Consider the following 23514-nt stretch of genomic DNA (forward strand, 5'->3'; position numbering starts at 1 on the left):
CCACTGCTGTCGGGACCTCTTTAAGGCTACCCTAATTCGATAGTGAACCCAAGGCCTCCTTCATGTTAGGCAATTACATCACCACTGAACCACACTCCTAGTCCACGGCTCCCTTGACTTAACCACAGTTTAACCTATACAAAGTCAAAGCACTAGAGCCAACACGCAGTAATGTCCCCTGGGTCCCTATTCTTCCTGGGAGTAGCCTTGGGTGACCACACACCCTTGAAAATAGCATAGTTATGAGCATCATGTTCTACAGAGGCACAGTAAAGCTAAGCCATAACAGGGAGGAGGTGTGACAGTCAGCATTTAGAAGGCATGAGGAGCTTTTTCACACAGGTGACACATTGCTGATATGGCTGAGGACATGAAAACCAAGCATGATTGAAGTCTGTGCACGAGATGGCCATTTTCCTGTCCAGAGAATCTTTTTTTTTTTTTAATGCTAGTCAAAACTGGGCTGCTGTATGACACAGTAAGCCAAAGGAAAATCTACAAGCAAGACTTGGGTCAACAAATGCCTGGTGTCCGCTCAATAAGTCAGATGTCCTGTTCCCTTTGTCCTGAACACATGTGAGAGGTCTGTGATTCTGAGTGCTGCCACAAGTGATCCACGTGGTAGCAGAAGGTGCGCTTAGGTCGGAGACTACATAAGTGGGTTCTAATCTCATTCTCTCAATGGCCAGCTCCGTGACCTTGAACCAATCACATCTCTTTCCTCGGCTTTAGTTAGCTCATCTGTAATTGAGGGAGCTGAACTGAGTATGCCTTTGTCGACGGGTCATCTGAGTGCTCCAGCAGGAAAGACAGCTGGATATTTTTAGATGGTTAAAATGGACAAAAATTAGTTTTTAACCTCGCCGCTGTTATCATTAAATGGCTACCTAATCAGACCTCTCTTTCATTCCAAATTAATCCGTAATGATTTACTTGCATAGTGTTTTCTCTTCTTCTCTCTTCAGCCTGTGTGTAGTAAGTAGAGCAGCCATTATAGCTTCCTCTCTTTCTCTCTTACACATAACCCTTACTCTCAGATGTCTATGACAGTAGTTCTTAGAGTGTGGTCATAGATCATCTGCTCTAAAAGGACACCTGTCACCCATTGTTCTGGACTCTATTCCAGACCTACTAAGTCAGAACCTCTGGGACAGGGGCCGTGAGTTTTGTGATAAAACTGACCAAGTGATTGTTAAACACTTTTAATTTGAGACTCACTCGTTTATGGGGAAAGGGAACTAACATTTGAGACCATTGTGGTGGTTGGGAGGAGATGTGCCACGTAGTCTCCAGTTTGTGAACCTTTGGTGCTCAGTTGGTTGTACTGTGTGGAGAGGCTTTGAAGGCATGGCCTTCTAGAGGAAGTGTGCTGTCAGGAGCAGGCCTTGCGAGCTTAGGGCCTCAGCCTACTTCCAGTTTGCTCCCTCTGCTTCATGCTTGCTGTTCAGTGTGTGAGTTCTCATCAGCAGCCATCATCGACTCTTAACTCCCTGGAACAATCGATCCAAATGAACTCCTTTCTAAGGTGTCTTGGCCATGGCATTCCATCAACAGAGAAGTAACTAATACAAGTGTGTACTTGTGGCTTTACGGACTCCCTGCCCCCAGCCAAACCTCATAACAACTCATGGAAGTGTGTGTGGCTGGTAAATGAAGATTTCCTTGTGAATGCTTTCGAGGCTTATGGGAAGGCTACAAAGTATTAGCATTCCTTCCACTGAGACTCCTGCTCTTATACTCCTGTGTTTAGTTTGTCAAACTCAGCATCAGCACTATGCCCGTGGTTGGGCACCACACTTTGCCCCTATTTCATCAGGGTGCTCATCAGTGACTTCCTTTTCCTTTCTTTCCTGGATGTTAGTCTTACAATCCGCATTTGATCGCCATGTCTCCTTAGTCTCCACTACCTTGTGACAGTTTCTTGGTCTTCCTTTTTTTTAATGACCTTTAATTTTGGAAAAGTATGCTCAAATATTTAAATAGAATGTTTCTTCATTGGTATTTGTCTGGATTTCCCCACCACCACGGTTAGAAGTGACTGTGGGCTTAAGGAAAGACTATCACAAAGGAAAAGTATTTTTCCCACCATATAATATAGGGTATGTGGTATCATTTATGACAGTAATGGAATATGTTTTGTAATTACAGTTAAAGCAAATAACACCAGCATTCTATAACTGCTTAATAAAAAAAACCAACAACAACCACAAAGCAGGACTGGAATCTGGAATCAACTTTAATTTCTCTTCTCTACCATTCTGATTCCAAGTGACCACTCTAGGGTTATCTCTCCACCATAAAGACATCCGTCCCATTCCAAGTCAACTCTCCCTTGCTTTGTGCGATTTGATACTCCAGCTTACTCCCCAGCTCTTTTAAGTTTTTCAGTGTTCAATTCAAATCTAGTCTACACTTTAAAACCCAGCAAGATCCCTAACCCACTCTTACCTCATGGCTTTCCATAGCGTTGACAGCTTGTCTCTTTAACTGTCCGTTCCTCTCTGAGCATCTGACATTAACTTCTGCCTTTCCAAGATACAATGGAATAATCATGGAAAAAGACGAGCCTGTCAGTGCATCCATTTGCCCCTGAGTGAATGGCCTTATAGTTTATCTCCTACATCAAGGGAGATCGTTATCTTTCCAACCCACAGTCACAAGAATGTCCTAAATTTCTGACCTAAGTATAATATTAGTTGACTCAATGCTTCAGTGAAGCTGAGGGGATGGCACAAGCATGAGGACCAGAGTTCAGATCCCCAGTGCCAATGCAAAAGCTGAGCAGGTATGGAACCTAATTTCATGGGGGCGGGGGGAGGAAGATAGATTGGGGTAGAGCAAGCTGACTAGACTATCTGAACCAGCGAGGTCTGAAACAAAATGAGAGAGTCTGCTTCAATAAGAAGGTAGCGAGAGCTTTTTGGACAGGGATAGTGTGAAGACAAGATGTAATTACGAGCGTCTCCCAGTATCAGTGGTGGATCAGTCAGGATTCGCCACCAGAGGATTTAGATTTAATAAGGCTTACAAGTTAGGATTTTAGTTGTTGTGCCCAGCGATGGAGTTACCGTTGTTTCTGAACAACAACAAAAAGAAGGTATCGAGATCAAGGAACACATTTGACATCAACCTTTGACCTCCACATGCAGAGACATGAGCACATCCACCTACATGCATCCATGAGCTACACATATGCCAACATGTATACATCCATTCCACATACACATGCAAAAATAAATAGGGTTTTTATTCCCCAGTGACTGTTCCTAGCTTAGAGAAGAAAGTGCAAGTGTCTGTCTGATGCTAGCATCTAAGGTTCCTGTGGTCTGAGCTCAGTCTGCTTTACTTTATCTCTCACCATCCTCTCACACTCTACTCCCCAACATCCCACACCTCACTCACGGTAGATGATTGGTGACTTCTAAGGGCCCTGTGACCTTTCTGGGCTCTGTGCTGCTGCACATGCTCTGTTATCAGTGAGGATGCCATTAGAGAAGACTCCAGCTAATGATGTCTGGCACAACAGCGACACTTATAACATCACGGAACAGCAATGTGAAAGGCAAACAGGGTCATCCCTTTGCTTTGTCGCCCTTGGAAATTTTCATACGCCCTTAGGCTGCCTCCCTTCACTGTTACAGGGTACCTGCAGTAGTTCTAATAAGCATCCTTTCTAAGCATACTGATACTTAGAGGCAAAAGGAACAAAAGGTGTTTTCCCTTTAGAGTCAAGAAGCGTTTCTTAGAGGCCATATCAGACTTTCTTTTATATCTCACTGACACAAACTATTACATATTCTACTCCTAGACTAATCAAACAAAATTAATAAGTCTACCCAATCTTCTCTTAAAGATTTTATGGCCAAAGAGGTAAGGGCGCTCTTCCTTGGTTGAGCAGAACAGGTAACTAAGAGAAATCCAGAAATAAGAAACTTAATGGCTACTGAGTGAGCAGCAGGAGCACTAGCCACATCGTAATTATGGCCAGATCCTTCTATCTACCAGATGGACTCCTTTATGCCCTTTAAGATTCAACTTAAATTACCTCTTCCCAAGCCACAATCTGTATAACTACAAAGGTTATGCATAAAGTGAGGAACTGGGGGTGGGGTGGGCAGATAGATTGACCTAGGAAAGGGAAATAGAATAGAGAGTTATGGATAGATGAGAGGGCAGGATCAGGGTGGGGGAGTCAGGGAAGGGGATGGAAGAGCAGGATTAAGAGACAATTGAGCATAGTATCTAACCTAATATAGAAGAAACTCCATATATATACATATGCATATATATATATGTGTGTGTGTGTGTGTGAAATCACTAGATGATAGTGGTGACAATGCCCCAGTTGGGTATCTCTCAGCACCAAATGAGGCTCCCCATACTGGAATTTGGTTAGATTTCATTGAATTGTTGGCCAAAGAGGTGTCCTGGGAGCCACCAAACAACCCAGACTGTTGCCAAGACTATAGGTTGCTCTCCACAAACTGACAGCAAGACTCCATTGCTGAAGACAACATCTACACAAGTCATTGAGAAGAGAAGTTAAGCTGGTGCCTCTACGTGCTAGCGTCTTTGGAAGATTTGCTGCACACCACCAAAGAAGAAATATAAACACCCTGCAAGATATGCTAGGACAGTGGTGGCACAGGGCTTATGGGAGTGAACAACCAATATCTGGTTCCACTTAAGCTCCACTCCACAACTCATACCCAACACTGCTTGATTGACTAAGAATCTAAGACTAGAGAGCCCAGGGACCTAGAGTAAAACTAAATGCTACTGTTCTAAAGAAGAAAAGAACAGTAGTAATAAAATGATTCCTAATGACATTCTGCTGTACTCACCGATCAGTGCCTTGCTCAGCCATCATCAGAGAGGTTTCCTCCTGCAGCAGGTGGGAGCAGATACAGAGACCTACGGTCAGATATGAAGCAGAGAATGAAAGACCTTGGAACACTCAGCCCTGAATGGAATGTCCCTATCAAAACCTTCCCATCATGATACAGGGAACTGAAGAGTGTAAGAGCCAGAAGTGAGGGATGGAAAACACTAAGAAAACCAGGCCCTCTAAAACAACATGATTGGTGTACGTATGGACTCAGAGAGACTGAGGTACCATGCATGGAGCCTACAAGGTTCTGCACCAGATGGAGTCGGAGAGCTCAAAAAAATGGACGCATGCCTCCACCCCTAACCTAACCCAGAAGCTATCTCCAATTGATAACAGCTTGCGAATGAAAATTTAGTTTTTTTCAAGGGAACCTCAATGGAGATATTCTTAAGGGTATCTCCCTCCCGCAGGCCCAGCAGCAACAGGTCAACAGAAAATCAATCCAACAGCATCTTTGGAGTAGGGGTTCATTATCTCAAGACATCATGTTAGATTTAAATTTTTTAAATTTTAATTTATTTATATCTTCCTTCTTTTTACCTTACATGTCCTTTATGTATATATTATTGCTTCCAATTTACTGTTTTTATATGATCTCCAAGTGTGCAAATGAGTGTGTCACTGCATCCATGTCTATTTCTTGTGTCTTCTCTTGGGCTCTTTTTCATCTGCTTGTTTTGTTCTATTCTGGTGTTAGTTTTTGTCTTGTCTGTTCATTATCCACTAGAAGCCTGCTTGTTTCCTAAGGAGAGACAAAATGAGGACAGATCTGGATAGAGGAGAGGTAGGGAGAATTGGGGGTGGGGGTGGGGGACTGCAATCAGGATATGTTGTGTGAGAAAACAATTATTTTCAAAAAAAAGAAAGAAAGGAAGGAAGGAAGGAAGGAAGGAAGGAAGGAAGGAAGGAAGGAAGGAAGGAAGGAAGGAAGGAAGAGAAAAAACTGACCTCTACCCAGCAGCCTTCTGTGATGGCATCAAGCAGAATCAAATGCTTCTCATTCTGACTCCCCTGGGATCATATTTCTAGGGACCATAGCACGGATTACAAAGCTGTGATTCTGCTGGCTTTAGACAAAGTGAGACCTTGGAAGGAAGGCAGTGTGCTCTATTAATTCTTCAGTCCAACCTTGAAAGGAAGAAAAAGAAAGAAGGGAAGGAAATTAGGAGGAGGGGGAAAAAGAAAGGAGCAGAGAGGGGAAGGGAGTGGAGAGGAGGGACAGGGAGGGGAGGAAGAACTTCCACCTTTGGTAATCTATAAAAATAAGGATAACTTTTTAATTTTCTGATGATTCCTTTAAACTTGACATGGGATATTAGAAAGCACCCAATTCAGCTTTCAATACATTCTGGACAAGATGTGCCTCACCTTGGATTTTCAACTGTCATTCTTTCTCCCCACCCCCATACCTGCTTCCTGCATAAGACTGTACGGAAGCTGAATCTTCAATATGTTGCAAATTTATCTCAATTGAAGACTTTTTTAAAAAACTCAGGTCACCGAACTAATCAAACCAGTTCATCTTGGCCTGTCTTGCTGCTCTCTGTTTGGCTGTCTTAAAGGTTTCTTTAATAACATGAATTCTCTTTGGTTCTCTATTAGCCGACTTTTTAAGAGGTATCCTCTTTGCCCTGTAAGGCTCAGAGCTGCGCTCTCCTGAACATCCTTCACAAACACCCTTGTGCCTTCCGCTCCCCTCTCCCCAGCAGTCTGGGCTTCATTTCAGATCTGTCCCTCTGAGATATGCCTCCCTCCCCTTCTTAACACTTCTTTGTTGCTAAAAATAGGTGATGTCCCTTCAGAGCAAAAACAGTTGGCAAATCAGCTTTTATAGGTACAGCTTTACACAGGGCTCTGTGAGATGGAGGAATGGATAGATTAAATACAAGAAGTCAAAAAAAAAAAAAAAAAAACCCTGCCTTCTCCTCTCTGTGGACCCCTGCATTCCTCAAAGGAGTTCACAAAGCCCGTGTAAAAATAGCAACACCATCCTCATCAAAAATGCACACTATGAAGGATGCTAAGTGAGAGTTTGCAGAAGGCTGAACAGTAAATAAGACAGCTGCTCTGAAGAGCACCAGAAAATGCTTAAGGAAGCATTTAATTAAAGGGGCCCCAGGCTGGACACAAAATGTAAGCTGTGGATTATGATATTTTAACAAATAGACCTTTCCATAGAAAACTGGACCATGTAATGTGGCTGATTTCCTTTAGATAGCAAAGAGAATCTTCCAGATTTCTGTTCCCTAGATCATCTTACTATGGTTCTGTCACCTTGTGTTTGACTTCTGTTTGGTCCCCTACATTATCTTGTGGAGCTTTCTGATGTTACTTTACCCCTGGAAGAAGAGTCATCGCACTACCTGAAACACTCTTTTCATATGCCTCTGCCCTCAGACCCTGTTTCTCTGCCCATGAAGGTTTTCTATCAAGCACAACATTGGATCCTCCTTACAAATGATATAAGTGAGTGAATGCATTTGCCTAAGAGGATCCATGTCTCCTAGGGTATCAAGTCATGAATACACTGTGCAACATAGATGTGTATGTATATATTCAGGCACTCACTTGTCCATATACACGTTCGCATTTCTGAAAATCATGTCTGTAATTGCATCACTCTACTCTCTTTGAAGGAAAGCAGAGAAACCACAGTTCAGACGACAATTACTCTGAGTCTACAGCTAAAGGGAAGGCACCAGTCCAATTCAATGCTCAATCAAATCCTATCCTGTTCAGTCTGTTGGCAACTGCATCGCCCTTCTTGTCAACCAGTCTCTTCTGGTTCTTCTCATCTCCACACAAAAGTCAGCGCCTCCTTCTCCAGAGTTCGTGACAAATCCCCTGCTTTCTGTTCAGTAGTGGTGTATCAAAGTGGTGGCTGAGAAGAGGTTTTCAGGTACAACATGACCCTTCTTTTGGGAGCAACGTGAGAAGCGACACAAGATAATATATGGGACCAAATGGATGTCAAACCTAAGCTGACACTTTCTTTAGGCCATGGCTCTCATAGCCTGATTTATCTATCTATCTATCCATCAATCAATCAATCAATCAATGGATTCTTTATGAGTATAAATAGTTCAACATGTTAATCACACCAAAGTACACAGGGAGAGACTGGGTAAAGATGAGAAGCATTTTCTAAAGGTAGATTAATATCACAGAATCATAGTGGAGTGTCATTGACGAGCTACCATTTAATAACAGGATGCCTCTGTGTAAGGAAGCTGAGAGCCATCACCAAGGACACGTCCCAATCCTAGCAGTGCTCTCTCATAGACGAAGGCCAATATCTGACTTCTTGGAGTCCCTACAAGTCAAATACTCATCAGAGGCTCTTGATGGTGATTAGAATCTAGAACCCTGAGCCACCAGTCTTGTTCCTAAAAATCTAGCGAAAACTATTTTTTTTCATCAGTGCCTCTTTGCCTTTGGGAATAGCATTTCCATCCACTTCACTACATAATCCATAATATCTCTGAACCCAAAACACGTTTCAGATAAGTTAAAACTCTTTCTCAAGTGTACAGAACACTCTCTCTTCCCAACAGGCCCAACTAGGAAGGGACACTGGTACTTAGGTGTCAATTTCCTAATAAAAATATCTTCAGACAGAGTAAGTATACAGCTTTAAGAAGTGATTGGTTTTCTTTTAAATCCAGATGTTACTCTGCCTGTTTGATATGAGGGTGACTGGAAAGTTCCACGAGAAAATGTCTTTAAATTGGGCAATCGGAAACACCTCGTGGTCAATTCATAATCATTCCTGTTTGCTCTATTAAATGTTCTAGATGACTTAAAAAGGCATTCTTCAAATGGAGATTGGGTCTTCATACATACTGTGTAGTGTAAAGATGCTGTGCATTTTGTGTAGTTTGTGCTAATGTAAAAGAATTGAACTTTTACAAGATAAAATTTTATAAGAGAATCCAAGGAGCTAGCATTCTAACAACAACAAATGGAATGGATATCTTCCTTTAACCCAGTGGTTCTCAACCCACTTTGAGGGTCGAATATAATACATGCTGCAGGTCAGGTACTTGCATTATGATTCAAAACAGTAGCAAAACTACAGTTATGAAATAGGAGCAAAAGTAATTTGAAGGTTGGAATCTCCACAACATGAGGAATTGTATTAGGCATTAGGAAGGAAGGTTGAGAACCACTGCTTTAACCCCTCATGAAGTCCCCACCCCCGAGATAAAGCAAACAATTAGCATAATAGAATGATAGGAATAAATGTGTCCACATCCCAACTCTAAAATAATTTCATGATCATAATCAAATCACTCAATTTCAATTTTATCACCAGAAAAATAAAAGGGGGGCTGATAAAACTTGATGTGACTCTTTACAGGTGGAGTGAGGTTTCAGTGTGGTTCAGCACGTGAAGATGGACTTTTTAAAGCATTGCATCAGGTAGTACAGTAATACACTCTTGCCAAGCAGAGACACCGGGAATGAGATTGAAGCTTGCCTCTGCTTGTATGGTATCAAAGTCTTGAGCGACAGACTAGAGGAGCAGTGTAGAAGCTAAGGTCCCAGCTATTCCTACTTCTCTTTCACCGTTGACTACCTCCGAGAAGCACTGGTAGGACCTTAACCAGCTCACCAGCATCTAAGATATCTCCGTTTCAACCCTTCTTCGGAAACAAAGTAAGGCACTACTGGACTGGAGAGATGGTTCAGTGGTTAGGTTCACATGCTTTTGGAACAAAGTCTCATTTTAACCCACCCTTGCCTTTGTGGACTTCCTGCCTCAGCCTCCCAAGTGGATACAGCTCCCAAGAGATACAGCTTCCTGCCACAGGCTTCTTTTTCTGTTCTTTTAAGGTAAAGCTTACACACATAAGACAGGGCTTTAAACACAAATGCACAAACAGAAATGCAGCATTCTGAACAAGACAAAATGATGCAATACAAGGTTTCTCCAATTATGACCTATAGACCACTGGAAAACATGCAGTTGTTGGGAACCGTGCCTAGGTAAAATTTTCTTAAGGGTTCTAAGTTTATTTTAATGTGTCAGGAAAAAAAAAATACATCCATCACATCAAAGTTGTGGCTGTTTCACTGGTATTTGCAAGTTGATATGGCATAGTAGGAGCCACTGCCATGGTCTGTGGTGTGTATGTAGCCCTCCCGAATCACAAAAGCAGGGTTCAGATATGTTCACAATGTTTTCAGTTCTTCACTATAGTTTTAGGGACATAGGAAGCCTGAGTACTGTTCATCCGAGGGTTCCAGCAATATACTCAAATCCCGAACTCCTATGCGTTATGTTGTGCTCTTGTCTGAGGTAGGCCATTCTGTCCCTGGAAAGACAGTGGAATAGTTCTAGAAAGGACTAACTGGATCCGTGTGGGTTATTCAAACTGTTAAAGCAAGCACTATGCTCTGTGGAGTCAGATTTCCTTGGAAAGAGTTTGTGTTTTTATTTATGTGCATGTGTCTGTGCATGAATTTATGTCGGAGATGTATGTCCCATGCACACAGATGCTCCTGGGAGACAGCAGAGGACACCGGATCCCCTGGAACTGGACTTCTGTCACTGTGAGATGCCTGACTCTGGGTGTTGAGAACTGAACTCAGGTCCTCTGGAAGAGCAGCAAATAGTCTTTTGTTCCTAGGATGAAACTTTTAAATTGGCCAAAAATTTAAGTTTGATTGTTCCTAGAATCTGGGGCTGAGGGCAGCATTAATTAGACCATAAACACAGACAAGAGGAAAGGTATAGCTCTGCACAAAACTGAGGACTTATCCCTCATCTGCATAATGAGAACAGTAACTCATTCAATAGCATCATGAGGATTAAAGGAAATAAGCAATGTATATTGATTGCCTGATGGATCCAGTGAATGTTAAACAAGCGACCAATATAGCTCTTGCTTTTGCTACTAATATGATGATTTTTGGCTGGAGGAGTGGTTTTCTACAAAGAGTATTAGGGTCACATTTGTTATCTTCATTATTTTATCAACCTACAAATGAAGGATAATTATTTGAATGTAACCTTTGCAGGGCCATTAAGGAAAACTGTTTCTTCCTGCAATTATGGCCTTAATTTGTTTATCATCCCCATGATAATTGAGGTACTCTGAATTACCACAGTGAAATGTTCAGCATCTCACCAAGGAGCATTTTGCTTTGGCCTTTAATGTTTATCATGATACTGTCTTATGTAAATGATTGCTGAAACCAAGAACAGTTAAGAATGCTATATTTAAAAGGATAAACTAGGAGGTTATTTTCAGGGCACTTAAATGATTTGGTGATTTAGTGTAACAATTTATATGAATTGCAAAGTTAAAAGTGCTAACAAAAATTAAGCGACAGTATTTTCAAGAGCCCGTGCTGCTTTTGGAGCCCATGCTTTTCTTCTTTTGGAAAGCATGCCACATAGGGAGAAGACTGAGAGCAATACAAAGACTAGGGATAAAATAAAGCCGGTTTCGCTCTGAGCACTAGGCATGGTACCACTTGCAATCCTTTTGCATTTTGTTTGTTCATTTTTTGAGACGTGGTCTCACTATGTAGCCTTAGCTAGCCTGGAACTGTCTATGTAAATCAAGCTGGCCTTGAACTTGCATTTATCCTCCTGCCTCTGTATCTTGATTGTACTGGGGCTACAGGCACTCACCATCACGCCCAATCGAGAAGGATCCTTGAAACTCCATACCTGAATAGTTTATGATGAGCATAAATTTTAAAAGTCATCCATATTCTTTGTACCAAAAGAATATATGAGTAAAATACACTTGGCTCATGTTCTGTGAGCAAAGATTATCATCTATTGGGATTACCATAAAAAAATACACACAGCAAATTGAAGTGTTAAGCTTCTTTGTATATCAGGGTGTCAATAAAAGATAAAAAGATGTCAAATCTTTGAAATACAGCTACATTATGTTTATTTAGTGTTCGTCAAGGCAAACACCAACAATGGTCAAGAGAAATAAGATGAGGATAGGCAAACTGCTACCTAAATATCAGAAATTTAAAAATGCAGATTAAATAACAGAATTATAACACTCTGGGACGAAATACAGTAGTGACTTAGGATTTTAGAAAATGTAAAAATGGTTGCCAAAGGAAGCACAAAGTGGAGTTCATCCTCAAGTTCAGTTCTATCCAGTCTTCAGAATTAAATGATATATAAACAGAGGTGGCCCTCTCTCATAGTCACACAGAGAAAGCAGCAGTAAAGCCCTCAGGGCATAGTCATTTCTGTTCATCACTTTTTTATACTTAAAAATGTCCTGTGACATCAATAGTGCCTTAGGGAGAACACGGAACACTGTAGTGGGTATATAAATACAGTATTTATTTTAATAGAAATGTAAAGGCTTGTGGCCTTCTAACGAACTCAATCAAGTAAGCATTTGAGCTTTTGTTTTTTAATAAAGGGCTATGAATTTTTCCTTTGGAGCCTTGAATCTATGTTCATGAAGGATACTGCCCTGCCATTTTGTTTTTGTTTCTTGTTGTTTGGGTTTATTCCTGCTGGAACATCTTTATCTGGTTCTTGAATAAAACCCATGCTGGCCTAATGGAATGAGCTGGAAACTGTTTCTTTCCTCTTTAGTTTTTGAAAGGATTTCTGACAAATTACAGTATCATTTTTTCATTAAACAGAATTCCCAATGAAGTCATTTGTGCCTTCCATTGTTGTCACTAAAAGATTTTAAACTACAAATTGGGGGGGGGGGTTGTAAAGCATATATATAGGATTATTCAGGTTGTCTATTTCTCTTGACTAAGCTCTTGTGTCTTCTGAAATGAATCTGTCCATTTCATCTGGGTGCTGAATTTGTTGGCATGGAGGGATTCATACTATCCCTTATCATTGATACAGCATATCCTGTGGTGATGTAAATGTTTTCATTGGAATGGGAATTTGTAGTCTACATCATTTTTTTTTATCAGTTTCAAGAGGTTTATACATTTTATTTACCTTCTAATGGAACGAAATTTCTGCTATTAAAGAACAAGTCTCAGGGTGGGGTAAAAAAATAAAAATAAAGAGAAGAAGTCTCTTCAGCTTTTGCCTGTTCTTTTTCTTTTCTACTTCACTGATATCTGTTCTGTTCTGTGATGGTTTCCTTCCTTCTACATGTTTGCGTTTTCATTTACTCTTTGAAACTTAAGATGTTTCGAAACATCTTAAGATTGCTTCTTAAGGGGAAAAGTAGTTGTTGATCTGAGATGTCTTTTCTAATTTGGGATATAATGCTCTAATTTTTATCTAAATGCTGCTATTAGTATTCCACAAGTTTTGGTATGTTATACTTCTACTTTTATTCAAGACAAAATACTTTCTAAGTTTCTTTTGTTTTTTTGTTTTTTTTTTTTAACTTTGTCTCATGGCAATTTAAAAGTATATTATTTAATTTCCACATACTAATTAATGGATTTCCCATAAATTTTTCTGTTATCTATTTCTAATTAACTATTGTGGTTAAAGAATATACTTTGTATGATGTAAATATTTTAAGAGTGTTAAGACTGTTTTAAGAATATTAAAAATGTGACTTATGGTCCACAATACACATACTTTTTTCACAATTTATTTTTTATTCATATTACATCCCAATTGCAGCCCCTCCTCCCCATCCTGCCCTTACAAATCCCTCTCCCATTATCCACAATCCTTCTCCGCAGAGAAGGGGAAGTCCCCCTTGGGTACTCCCCTACCCTGAGACATCCAGTCCCAGCAGGACTAAGCACATCCTCTCCGACTGAGGCCCAGCCAGGCGTTCCAGGCAGGGAAAAGGATTCAGTGGCAGGTAACAGTCAGAGACAGCCCCAGCTTCATGTTGGGGGACTCACATGAAGACCAAGCTGCACAACAGCTATAAATATGTGGGGGCTTAGATCCAGCCCTCACATGCTCTTTTGTTTGTGGTTCCATCTCTGTGAGCCCCCATGAGCTCAGGTCAGTTAACTTTGTAGGTCTTCTTGTGGTGTCCTTGACCCTTCTAAAGAATATACTTTAAAAATGTATATTCCATGTCTGATGAACAAATGGTCCTATAATTGTCATTTAAGGAACTTTATTAGTAGGAGTTTTCAAGTCCTTTGTGTGTGTGTGTGTGTGTGTGTGTGTGTGTGTGTGTGTGTGTGTAGAAGTGTGTTGCACATGAGTATATATAAGTAAGTGTGTGTGTGTGTATGTGTGTGTGTGTGTGTGTGTGTGTGTGTGTGTGTGTGTGTGTGTGTGTGTGTGATGAATGTGGATGCCAGAAACCAATATCAAGTGTCTTCATCTTATATTTTGAGACAGGATCTTTCACTGAACCTGAGCTCTAGGCATCAGCCTGTCTCTACTCTCTTCCCTCACTCCCCTCTACTCTTCCTTTTAAGCTAGGAATACAGATGTACCCTGCCACACCCGTGTAGGGATCCAAGTCTCAGGTCCTCCTGCTTGACAGTAAGTGGTTTACCCACTGAGCTATTTCCCCAGTCCTGTTTATGTTCTTATTGATTTTCTTTTTGTCTTGAGTCACTGAGAAAAGAATACTGAAAACTATAATTTCTGTCAATTTAGTTTCATGTACCTCGAAGTTACATTTTGAGTTGCATAAATGGTTGAACTCTTTATTAATCCATTTATCGTTGTGAAGTGACACTCATAATTTCTGGTGCTATTCTTTGCTCTGAAATCTACTTTTGTAGAGGAATTTTAATCCATCAATATGATTACTCTGGCAAGGAATCACATCAAAAGATCTAGGTCTATATACACCTCTAATCCCAAACAACGCTGTCTAATTGAGGGGCAGACAAAGTGACAAATCAGAGAAAGATTTGACAGAATGAGTCAGAAATAGGATACTGTGGTGGAGGTGGGCTTTGAGTCTCTATGCTCAAGCTCTGCCTAGTGAGGAATTCCAGCCTCCCAGCCGCTTTCATATCAGGATGCAGAACTCCCAGTTCCTTCTCCAGCACCATGTCTGCCTGTGGGCTGACATCCCTCTCACCTTGATGATAATGGACTGAACCTCTGAAACAGTAAGCCATCCCCCAGTTAAATGTATTCTTTTATAAGAATTGTCTTGGTCATGATATCTTTCACAGCAATCAAACTCTAAGTCATGTAGCCATATTTGGGACCACTATTCTGCCTATTCCCACAACAGTGACTATTCTATCCCCTCCCTCTCTTGGGCTAACTGCTAAGCCATAGTAGTTTGTCCAGAAAAAGTCTGGGGTTTTGGGGGTTTTTGCCTATGTTAAAATCAAGGGTTTTTATTAGTTGTACATACTCCATGAGTCCTCTAGATAAACTGATGTTAACATCTTGTCAGACTATCAGATATTTTCTTTATTCCATGGGTTCACTCTTGCTAGGGCTCTTTGATGTCCAATATTTTAAATGTTTCACAAAGTCAAGTCTGCCTGTTTTTTTCTTTGTTGCCTGGGGCTTTGGTGTAAAAAAATCAGAAAGTTATTGCTAAACTCAATATCATTAAGAATTTCCCTGTCTCCTGTTAAGATCTTATATTTAGGCCTTTGATCCATTTGAATCATCCTTCTATTTTATGACAGATAAGGTTCAAACTGCATTCTTTCATACAGAAATATCACATTCCAGCCCCATTTGTTAAAGACTGCCCTTTCTCCCTCAACTATTTTAACATCAATGTTATAAGAGTTTATGACAATCTCTATTCTGTTCCATTGATCTGTCTATATATAAGATTGTTTTGATTACTGTAGAATCATATAGTAAGTTTTGAAATCAGAACTGTTGAATATGTCAGCTTTGTTATTTTCCAAAAACATTTGGATTAATTGGAGACTCTTGATATAAGGTTTTTCAGAAGTGATTTTCTATTTCTTCAAAAGTCTCTACTGAAATTCGAAAAGAGATAACATTATACCATAGATCCTTCTGCGTGCTTTGAATATCTTAACAATAGTAAGTCTAAAAATGATTCTTTAATAATTGAGTAGAATTAATTTTTTATAATTGTTTTTTATTATATCATTTTCTCCTTTTCCCTTTCTCCCTATAATCACTCCCATATTTTCTCTCAAATTCATGGTCTCTTTTTCTTTAGTTGCTGGTGGTGGTGGCGATGGTGGTGGCAGTGGTGGTGGTAGTGGTGGTGGTGGTGGTGTATGCACATGTGTTCTTAAGAGCACAGATATAGCCTGCTAAACCCATTTAATGTTCCTTATATGTATATGATCTCAGGATTGATCATTTGGCATTAGATACCAATTGGGGAAACTTTTCTGGGGAAGAACATTATTTCTACTTTCAGCATTCCCTAGTTGCCCAAAGTTCTTTGCCTACACTTGAGGTCCAAAGAATTTTTCCTCTTCCTTGTTAGCATGTCCATTGGTATCTTGGTTGTTCAGGTCTTGTTTAGGCAGCCATGTTGCTGAGGCTTCGTGGGCATAGCCTCTGTTACATTTCTAGAGACAAAATTTCACAGCAAACTTGTTTCTCTGACTCATAAAATCTTTCTACCTCTTCTTCAACAATCCCTGAGCCTTGGGGACAGAAATTGTGTTGTAGATGTGGCTACATAACATAGTCTCTTGTTCTCTACATTTTTACTGCTTGTTGTTTTCTGTAATGGTCTCCTTGGTAGAATTTATTAATGAAGCTACCAGGTCTGGACTATTCACTGGATGATTTTAAATTACTAATTGTATCTTTATTACAAATTTAGTCAGATTTCTATAAGTGCTTAGTGCATTAGCTTATCAAGTCACCCTGTTATCCAATTTCATTCGTCTCTCTAGTTTTATATTATATAGTTTGTTGACATACAGTTTTCCATAGTAATATCATTTTCATTTGTAATGTCTTCTTTTTCCCTGTGGCTGGTAGTAATATTCTCTCTTTAGTTTCTGGTTTTAGTAATTTAATTCTTCATTCCAGGCCAGACTAACTAAATGTCTGTCAATTTAGTTGACCTTCTCAAAAAACATTTGTTTATTAATTTTTCACCCAGTTTCCCACTTTCTATTTATGGATTTCTTCTTTGCTCTTATTTTCCTCCTCTTCTTGCTTTGTGCCTACTTTGTTCTTCTCCTGAAGCTTCTTGTAGTAAAATACGAGGATAGTAACTCTAGAAATTTTTTTTCTTTTTTAAATGCTGGAATTTTAGTGATCACTTTCTCCCTATGCAACCATGTCAGCTGAATGCCACCGATTCTAGAATATTTTCATTTATTTCAAAATATTTTGTAGTCACCTTTGTCATCTTTTCTTTGGCCCATTTTTATATTGGTTTGTTTGTTTGTTTCTTTGATCAGGGTCTCATTGTGGACCCCTGGCTGGGCTCTAGTTTATGGCCATCACCATGTGTCAGCTGTAGACTGCTAGGGTAATAGATATATGTCACCATGTCTAACCTGGCCCATTGTTTATTTAGTAACTTGTTACTGGGGACTCCGATCTCTGGTGTTGTTCCTAGATAATTTGGGGGTTACTTCTTCACAAAAAGAGTTAGTAGCTTGCCAATTAGAGCAGGGCCCCAAAGTAGAAATTCCTAGAAGTCCTTGCTGGAGGCTAGGAATGCTAGAAGAGAATTCTCTGTTTCTTTATCTCCTAAATGTGGGCCTCTGCCTACAGGCTGTCAGTGACTGCCACTGAAAGGAGCCACCTGGACACTGGATACGTCGACTGGCCTGACAAGCTCAGTCCCTTCCACATCCAAATTTCCAGCACAAATCTCTGAGAGGTTCCCAGGCTGGCAGCTTTCTGGTACTCTACTTCCTGGAACCCTCCTTACTATGAAGGAGCTCTGCTCTCTGTTTCTCTCTACCATCTTTCTTTCTCTTATCCGTCCCCATAAGAAGATACTTCCGAAAGTCATGAACAATAAAAGCCTGCTATATATTTTTCATGTTTTTCTGCAATACTCGTGTTTCCTTGTTGGTTTTACTTTATTTTACTTTATTAAAGCATAAATTCATAGATCCCAAACTGGTTTAAGCTTGCCATGTAGCCAAGGAAGCCCTTGAACTTCTGATCCTCTTGTTTCTAACTCCCAAGTGCTGGGATCATAGGTGTGTTCCCCAACACTTGGTTTCTCTGATGATGGTAAGGACTGAACCCAGGATTTCATGCATGCTAAACAAGCACTCTACCAACTGAGCTCTATCCCTAGCTTCTTGTATTGCTGTGTTTGCCCTGCCTGGAGCTACTGAGCTACACCACCAGCTCGTTCGTGGCTTTTAATAAGTCCATTGTGGCTAAAGGTGTACTTTGTTGGTATGAAGTCTTTTCAGTTCAGTGATTCTTATTTTATGACCTACCATTGATCTAGTCTACAGGATATCCCATGTTTGCTCAAGAAAGTGGGATTCCTCTGCTGTGGAGTGGACTGTTCTATAAGTATCAGTAGGCCTGTACGATTTATATGTTGTTCATGTCTTCTGTCTCCTTGTTGATCTTCCCAGTTACTTTATCCATTACTTAGGGTAGGACATTGAGGCCTACTGTTATTGAATTGTCTGTTTCTCTCTTGAGCTTTGCTAGCTTTAAATTCATGTATTTTGATTTTGGATAAGTTCAGATATGGTTGTAATTGTTATGTGTTCGAATTTTATGTTGTTGTTGCTGTTGTTGTTTTTCTCTAGTGCCAAGATCAAGACATCAACACCCAGCATAGAGTGTAGGTCTAGGCTCACAAGCTTTCCCCCTGACTGAGGAGCTAAGGGAAGGAAGAATCACTTTTATTTAGGGGTCTGGTGGTCCCTGGTGAGTCAGTCATGCTCCAGTGGATGGTCCCTTACTGTGCTTATACAGGAAACAGAACTTGGATTAAGTGGGATATAACTTTTTTTAAGAGAACATGAAGTTGGGAAGATTGCAGGGATTAAGTAGCTTCAAAATACATTGTGTGCATATATTAAATTCTCAATGGAGCAATAAAAAGTATATTAAAATTGTTGTCTGATATTTTAGTATTTCATCTCTCTTTTGGTTATTGTTTGAATGATGCCTATGTTTCTCATCATCATCTCGTTTTCAATATATTTGTACCTTTAAATTTAAAATATGTTCTTAGCAGGGCATGGTGGTGCACACCCATAATGCGCTAACCCTTGAGAGTGTCTGAGACAAGAAACAAGCCTGAAACACATAGTAAGACCATCTTTTCAAAAATAAATATTTTAAAGTGGTCTTGGAGACACATATAGTTGGGCCTTTTTTAAAAAAAAAAATCTATTTTGCAAATATCTGCCTCCTATGTGGAACATTTAATCTATTTTTACGTTTAAATGTAATTACTGTGAGTTATCATTTCTATCTGCCCAATCTTAATTTTGTATCTTTATCTTGTTGTGCACTTGCATGTGTGTGAAGGCACCTGTGTACCATAGCATGTGTGTGGTGGTCTGTCTTCACCTTACACCTTGATTAAGACAAGGTCTCTTACTACCTGTTTCTTTGGGGAGCAGGTTAGCTGGCCTGTGGTCTTCTCTGGTCGCTCCTATCTCTGCCTCTTGTCTTACCACTGAAGCAGTAGGATTGCTATATCTCTCCTGTGTGGGCTCTAGAGATCTGAATTCATGTCCTCATGTTTGCACAACAGAATTTTACTGACTGGGCCATCTACCAAGACCTGTATCTGCCTAAGTTTAATTTTTCACCATTCTCAAATTGTGCTTTTTTTTTTTTTTTAAGTCTCTGCCACCAAATTCATTATTTTCTTAACATTAAACTTGCTACTAATCTTGTACATTGTATTTTTTTTTTCATTGAAGACATGGCAGTTTTCAGGTCTAGAAGACCGATTTGTGTCTTTAAGAAACACATTTGTGTAATGCATGATGGCACAAGCCTTTAATCGCAGCATTCAGGAGACAGGCAAGAGAATTTGTCAGTTCAAGGTCAGCCTAGTCTACATGGCAATTTCCAGGGCAGCTAGGACTAAAGAGAGACACCCTGTCTCAGATAGATAGATAGATAGATAGATAGATAGATAGATAGATAGATAGATAGATAGATAGATAGACAGATAGATTGATTTTAAAATAAAAAAAAATTGCTCAGTCTAAACTCACAGATAAGGTCCAGTTAGAATAACTGAATTTTTTTTACACTGTAATATTTATATTGGTTCTGACTTGGTTTTAGTTGATGAAGCTTCACCATGAGTCAGATTTTCTCTATCTTTTTGTTTATATGCTAGACAGTGCCAATGCTATGTTAGTGGAGGCTGAATATTATCCTATTTATTTAATATATTATAGTTTTGTTCCAGAACACAATTAAGTTCTTTGAAAATAGTTTGATCACTTTAAAACTTATTTGGTAGGATCAGTAGAACATTTTATCTGGAGCTGATTATTCTCACTGCTGAAGCAACCGCCCTTGAATCTTCCCCTAGCCTATGAATATGAGACACTCTGGTCTGACTAGAAGGGACAGGTGTCATTGCTGGAGCTTTGCAGAGGCTAGCACTGCTCCTTCTAATCTTTTTTTAATGATTATTTTTCTACTTTCCCCCCTTGTGGTACTAGAAATCAAACCCAGAGTCTTATGAAGGCCAGGTATGTGCTCTGATGCCTACTTGTGCTTTTCCAATTTTAAGCAGCATCCCTGCTTTTCCCTGGCCTCGTGGTGTAACATAGACCAGGGATGCCACATCTCTTGCTGTAAATAAGATGCTTGCAGCTGCATCCTCTTACTGCAACTCCATTCTCTGGTGCTCCTGGGAACTCTAGCCTCCTCCATCTCTCCAGACTCTCAGTTCCAACTGCCAACTCAGGGAGTCTGCTTCCTTCTATCTGGGTCCCACTTGATTGCATCAGAATCTAAAACGTGTTTCAAGGCAGTACACTGTGGCCAGGATAGTCACTCAGTTGTCTCCTGTCTCTCAGAGGAGCCCTGGCACCTGGCACCTAAGATCCTTAGCAGGGTTATTTTGTGCAGTTTCTCATTTTTCTTTTCCTGGTTGTTCCCCACAACTTCAACATGTGGAAACCCACTCTTAGAGAGATGTTTAAGGAATCAGGCATTGACAACAGGCCAAGTACCAGATAGACAGGTGATGGACACCAGAGATATAGCAGCTTGTAGAGACAATCTAGCCACACAGGCTGAGAGATTGGCTTCCGGGTTTCACAGACTTAAATAGACTGTGGTGGATCTAATCCCAAGACAGTTACACAGAACCTAAAAGAGGCGGATACTGAAACCAGCCTAGACTTATTTCATGCCAAGAAACCAAGAAAGCACTTTATCTCCCTCCTCGTTCATGACCTGCTAATCCGGAATCTGTGACAAGGACTGCGTTGTCCTAGGGAGTTAACTGAACCAGCTTGAAGAGTTAGGAAGTTCTGGCTCTATCTAACTCAACTTCCCACCCACGACCTAGACCCTGTTTCGGGGGTGAGCCTCAGCATGCGCTCATGATGCTGATTTCTTTTGGTGGTTATGATGACAGCTAGCTGTGAGAAAAGCTGATTCCTAAATAAACTAGCTCCCTGAGGAGGATAGAGTGCAGCTGGATCTGCAGTCAATAGCAAATTGTCTTTGCCCCTAAGGAATTCTGAAATGTCACTGCTTAGTCACCATAGAGGAGACAGCACATATGTTTTCAGTGTGATTCTGCTTTCCTTTGTAGTAGCAAATTACTTTCATAGTGGAATAATAACTTTTCCATGTCTACAGTAAATAGTGATTTTAACTTAAACGTGTAGATGGCCACTCATTTTGACATGAAGCGAGAGTTGTTATTGTCTTTTGTTTTGCTTACTTGGTTTTGTTTTTTTACTTTAGTTTGTTTTACTTGAAGATACAGGAACCCCCTATGTAGTCCAGGCTGGCCTTAAACTAGAGGCCCCTTCTGCTCTCAGCCTTCCAAGCACTGAGATTACAAGATGCATCAGGTGCCAAGAACAATGATAGCATTGTTCATGCTAAGTTCTCTGGAGGTCCAGCAGTAGAATGTAAATTACACAATACCTATAACATATATTCTACGATTCCTGAAAACCTAACTTTCTGGTCATCATTAGATAAACCCTTTCATTTTTTGTTCCTTCACACTCGGAGCACTGATGTCTCTAATGCTGTGGAACCGCCATGCTGAATTCTTCTCTCCCCTTCCAACGGGAAAGGAACAGCAAGTGATTTGAATGGCAATGGCCAGCATCAAGGAAAACCTGAGGCTGTGAGTAATGATGGACCCTTTGTTAAGCTTGCGTACCCCCCCTTAGTTACTTGCATGTGCACCCCTGGATCTGTGATCCTTAAGCTATCCTTTCCAGCCCCCTGGGATGATACCCACATATTCACCCTCATCAAAAAAAAAAAAAAAAAAAATTCTTTCAGAACCAATTGGATGGCTGTTGTGTGCCTGTTGTGGTGAAAAGGTTACAACTGCAATCTTCGGAAAGCCTTTCATGACAGGAAATAAACAATAACAGAACAGACAGACAGACAAAACCTCAATATTTCAGTTGCTTCCGAGTTGAAAAATCAAAGTCAAACCACATTGTAATATTCTCACAATAACAGCCTGTTATGTTCAGCAAGGCGTTTTATTTCTAAAGCAAATGCTATCGATGTATAAAGGAGTCAGACTTGATTTAAAAGGAAGAAGAAAGGAAAGGGCACCTTTTGACAGTGGAACAGATGTACCCAGTGCCTAGGTAATAGATTTGTAACATTCATGCTTTGCCCTCCAAGCCACTCACTGTGGCTCTCCCTTCACATCCTACACATTCTCTATGATTCTCTGCCGTTTCTCTGTCTGCTCGACTCAGATTTAGAAGCACAGGTATGGAAGACAGAACGTACCCAAAACCCAGTTTAGTTGAGGAAATTGAAGCCTGGGGTGTGAATTAAATCTCCCGGTGTTAGCTGAATAAACACTGGTAGTCCTGTCTCTTTGTTCTGTGCCCTTTGCTTTGAAAAATGACCTTCATTTATTATTTATTCAGACTCATTGGGAGTGAAGTTTATCAACGTCTTCCCTTACTTGAACAACGGGGACTCCCAAGCTCTGTACTCCCAATCTCTCATACACTGGATCTCAATAATCCTGCCCTTTGTACTCCTCATCTCTGTTCTCCGAGTATCTGTATTCAGGATCTTCATACTCTCCATCTCCGTCCTCCCGATCTCCGTCCTCCCCATCTCCATACTCTCTATCTCTGTACTCCTGTTCTCCGTTGTCTGGACCTTGGTGCTCCTGCTCTCTGTACTCCGGATCTCGTTGCTCCTCCTCTTTGTACTCCCGACCTCAATGCTCCTGCTCTCTGTACTCTGGACCTCGGTGCTCCTGCTCTCTGTACTCTGGATCTCTGTACTCCTGCTCTCTGTACTCCCACTCGCTGTAGTTCTGCTCTCAGGACTCCCACTCCCTGTACTCCTGCTCCCAGGACTCCCACTCTTGGTACTCCGGATCTCAGCACTCCCGTTCTCTGTATTCTGGATCTCAGTATTCCTGCTCTCTGTACTCCCGATCTCTGTGTTCTGGATCTCGGTACTCCCATTCTTTGTATTCTGTATCTCAGTAATCCTGCTCTCTGTGCTCTAGATCTCGCTACTCCAGATCTCTGTACTCTGGATCTCGGTGTTCCCATTCTCTGTATTCTGGAACTCTGTCCTCCTGCACTCTGTATTCTGGAACTCTGTCCTC

General features: G+C 40.6%; 1 protein-coding gene across 1 annotated transcript in view; it reads right to left on the bottom strand.

Moving 5' to 3' along the window:
- Positions 1-22453: 22453 nt before the first annotated feature.
- LOC115062699 overlaps positions 22454-23514 on the bottom strand; it is a 14312-nt gene continuing 13251 nt past the window's right edge. The window contains exon 4 of the mRNA XM_029532686.1: positions 22454-23503. Coding sequence (XP_029388546.1) covers positions 23021-23503 — 483 coding nt within the window. The 3' untranslated portion in view covers positions 22454-23020. The remainder of the gene's footprint in view (positions 23504-23514) is intronic.

This window comes from Mus pahari, chromosome 20, assembly GCF_900095145.1.
Source record: "Mus pahari chromosome 20, PAHARI_EIJ_v1.1, whole genome shotgun sequence".
Lineage (NCBI taxonomy): Eukaryota > Metazoa > Chordata > Mammalia > Rodentia > Muridae > Mus > Mus pahari.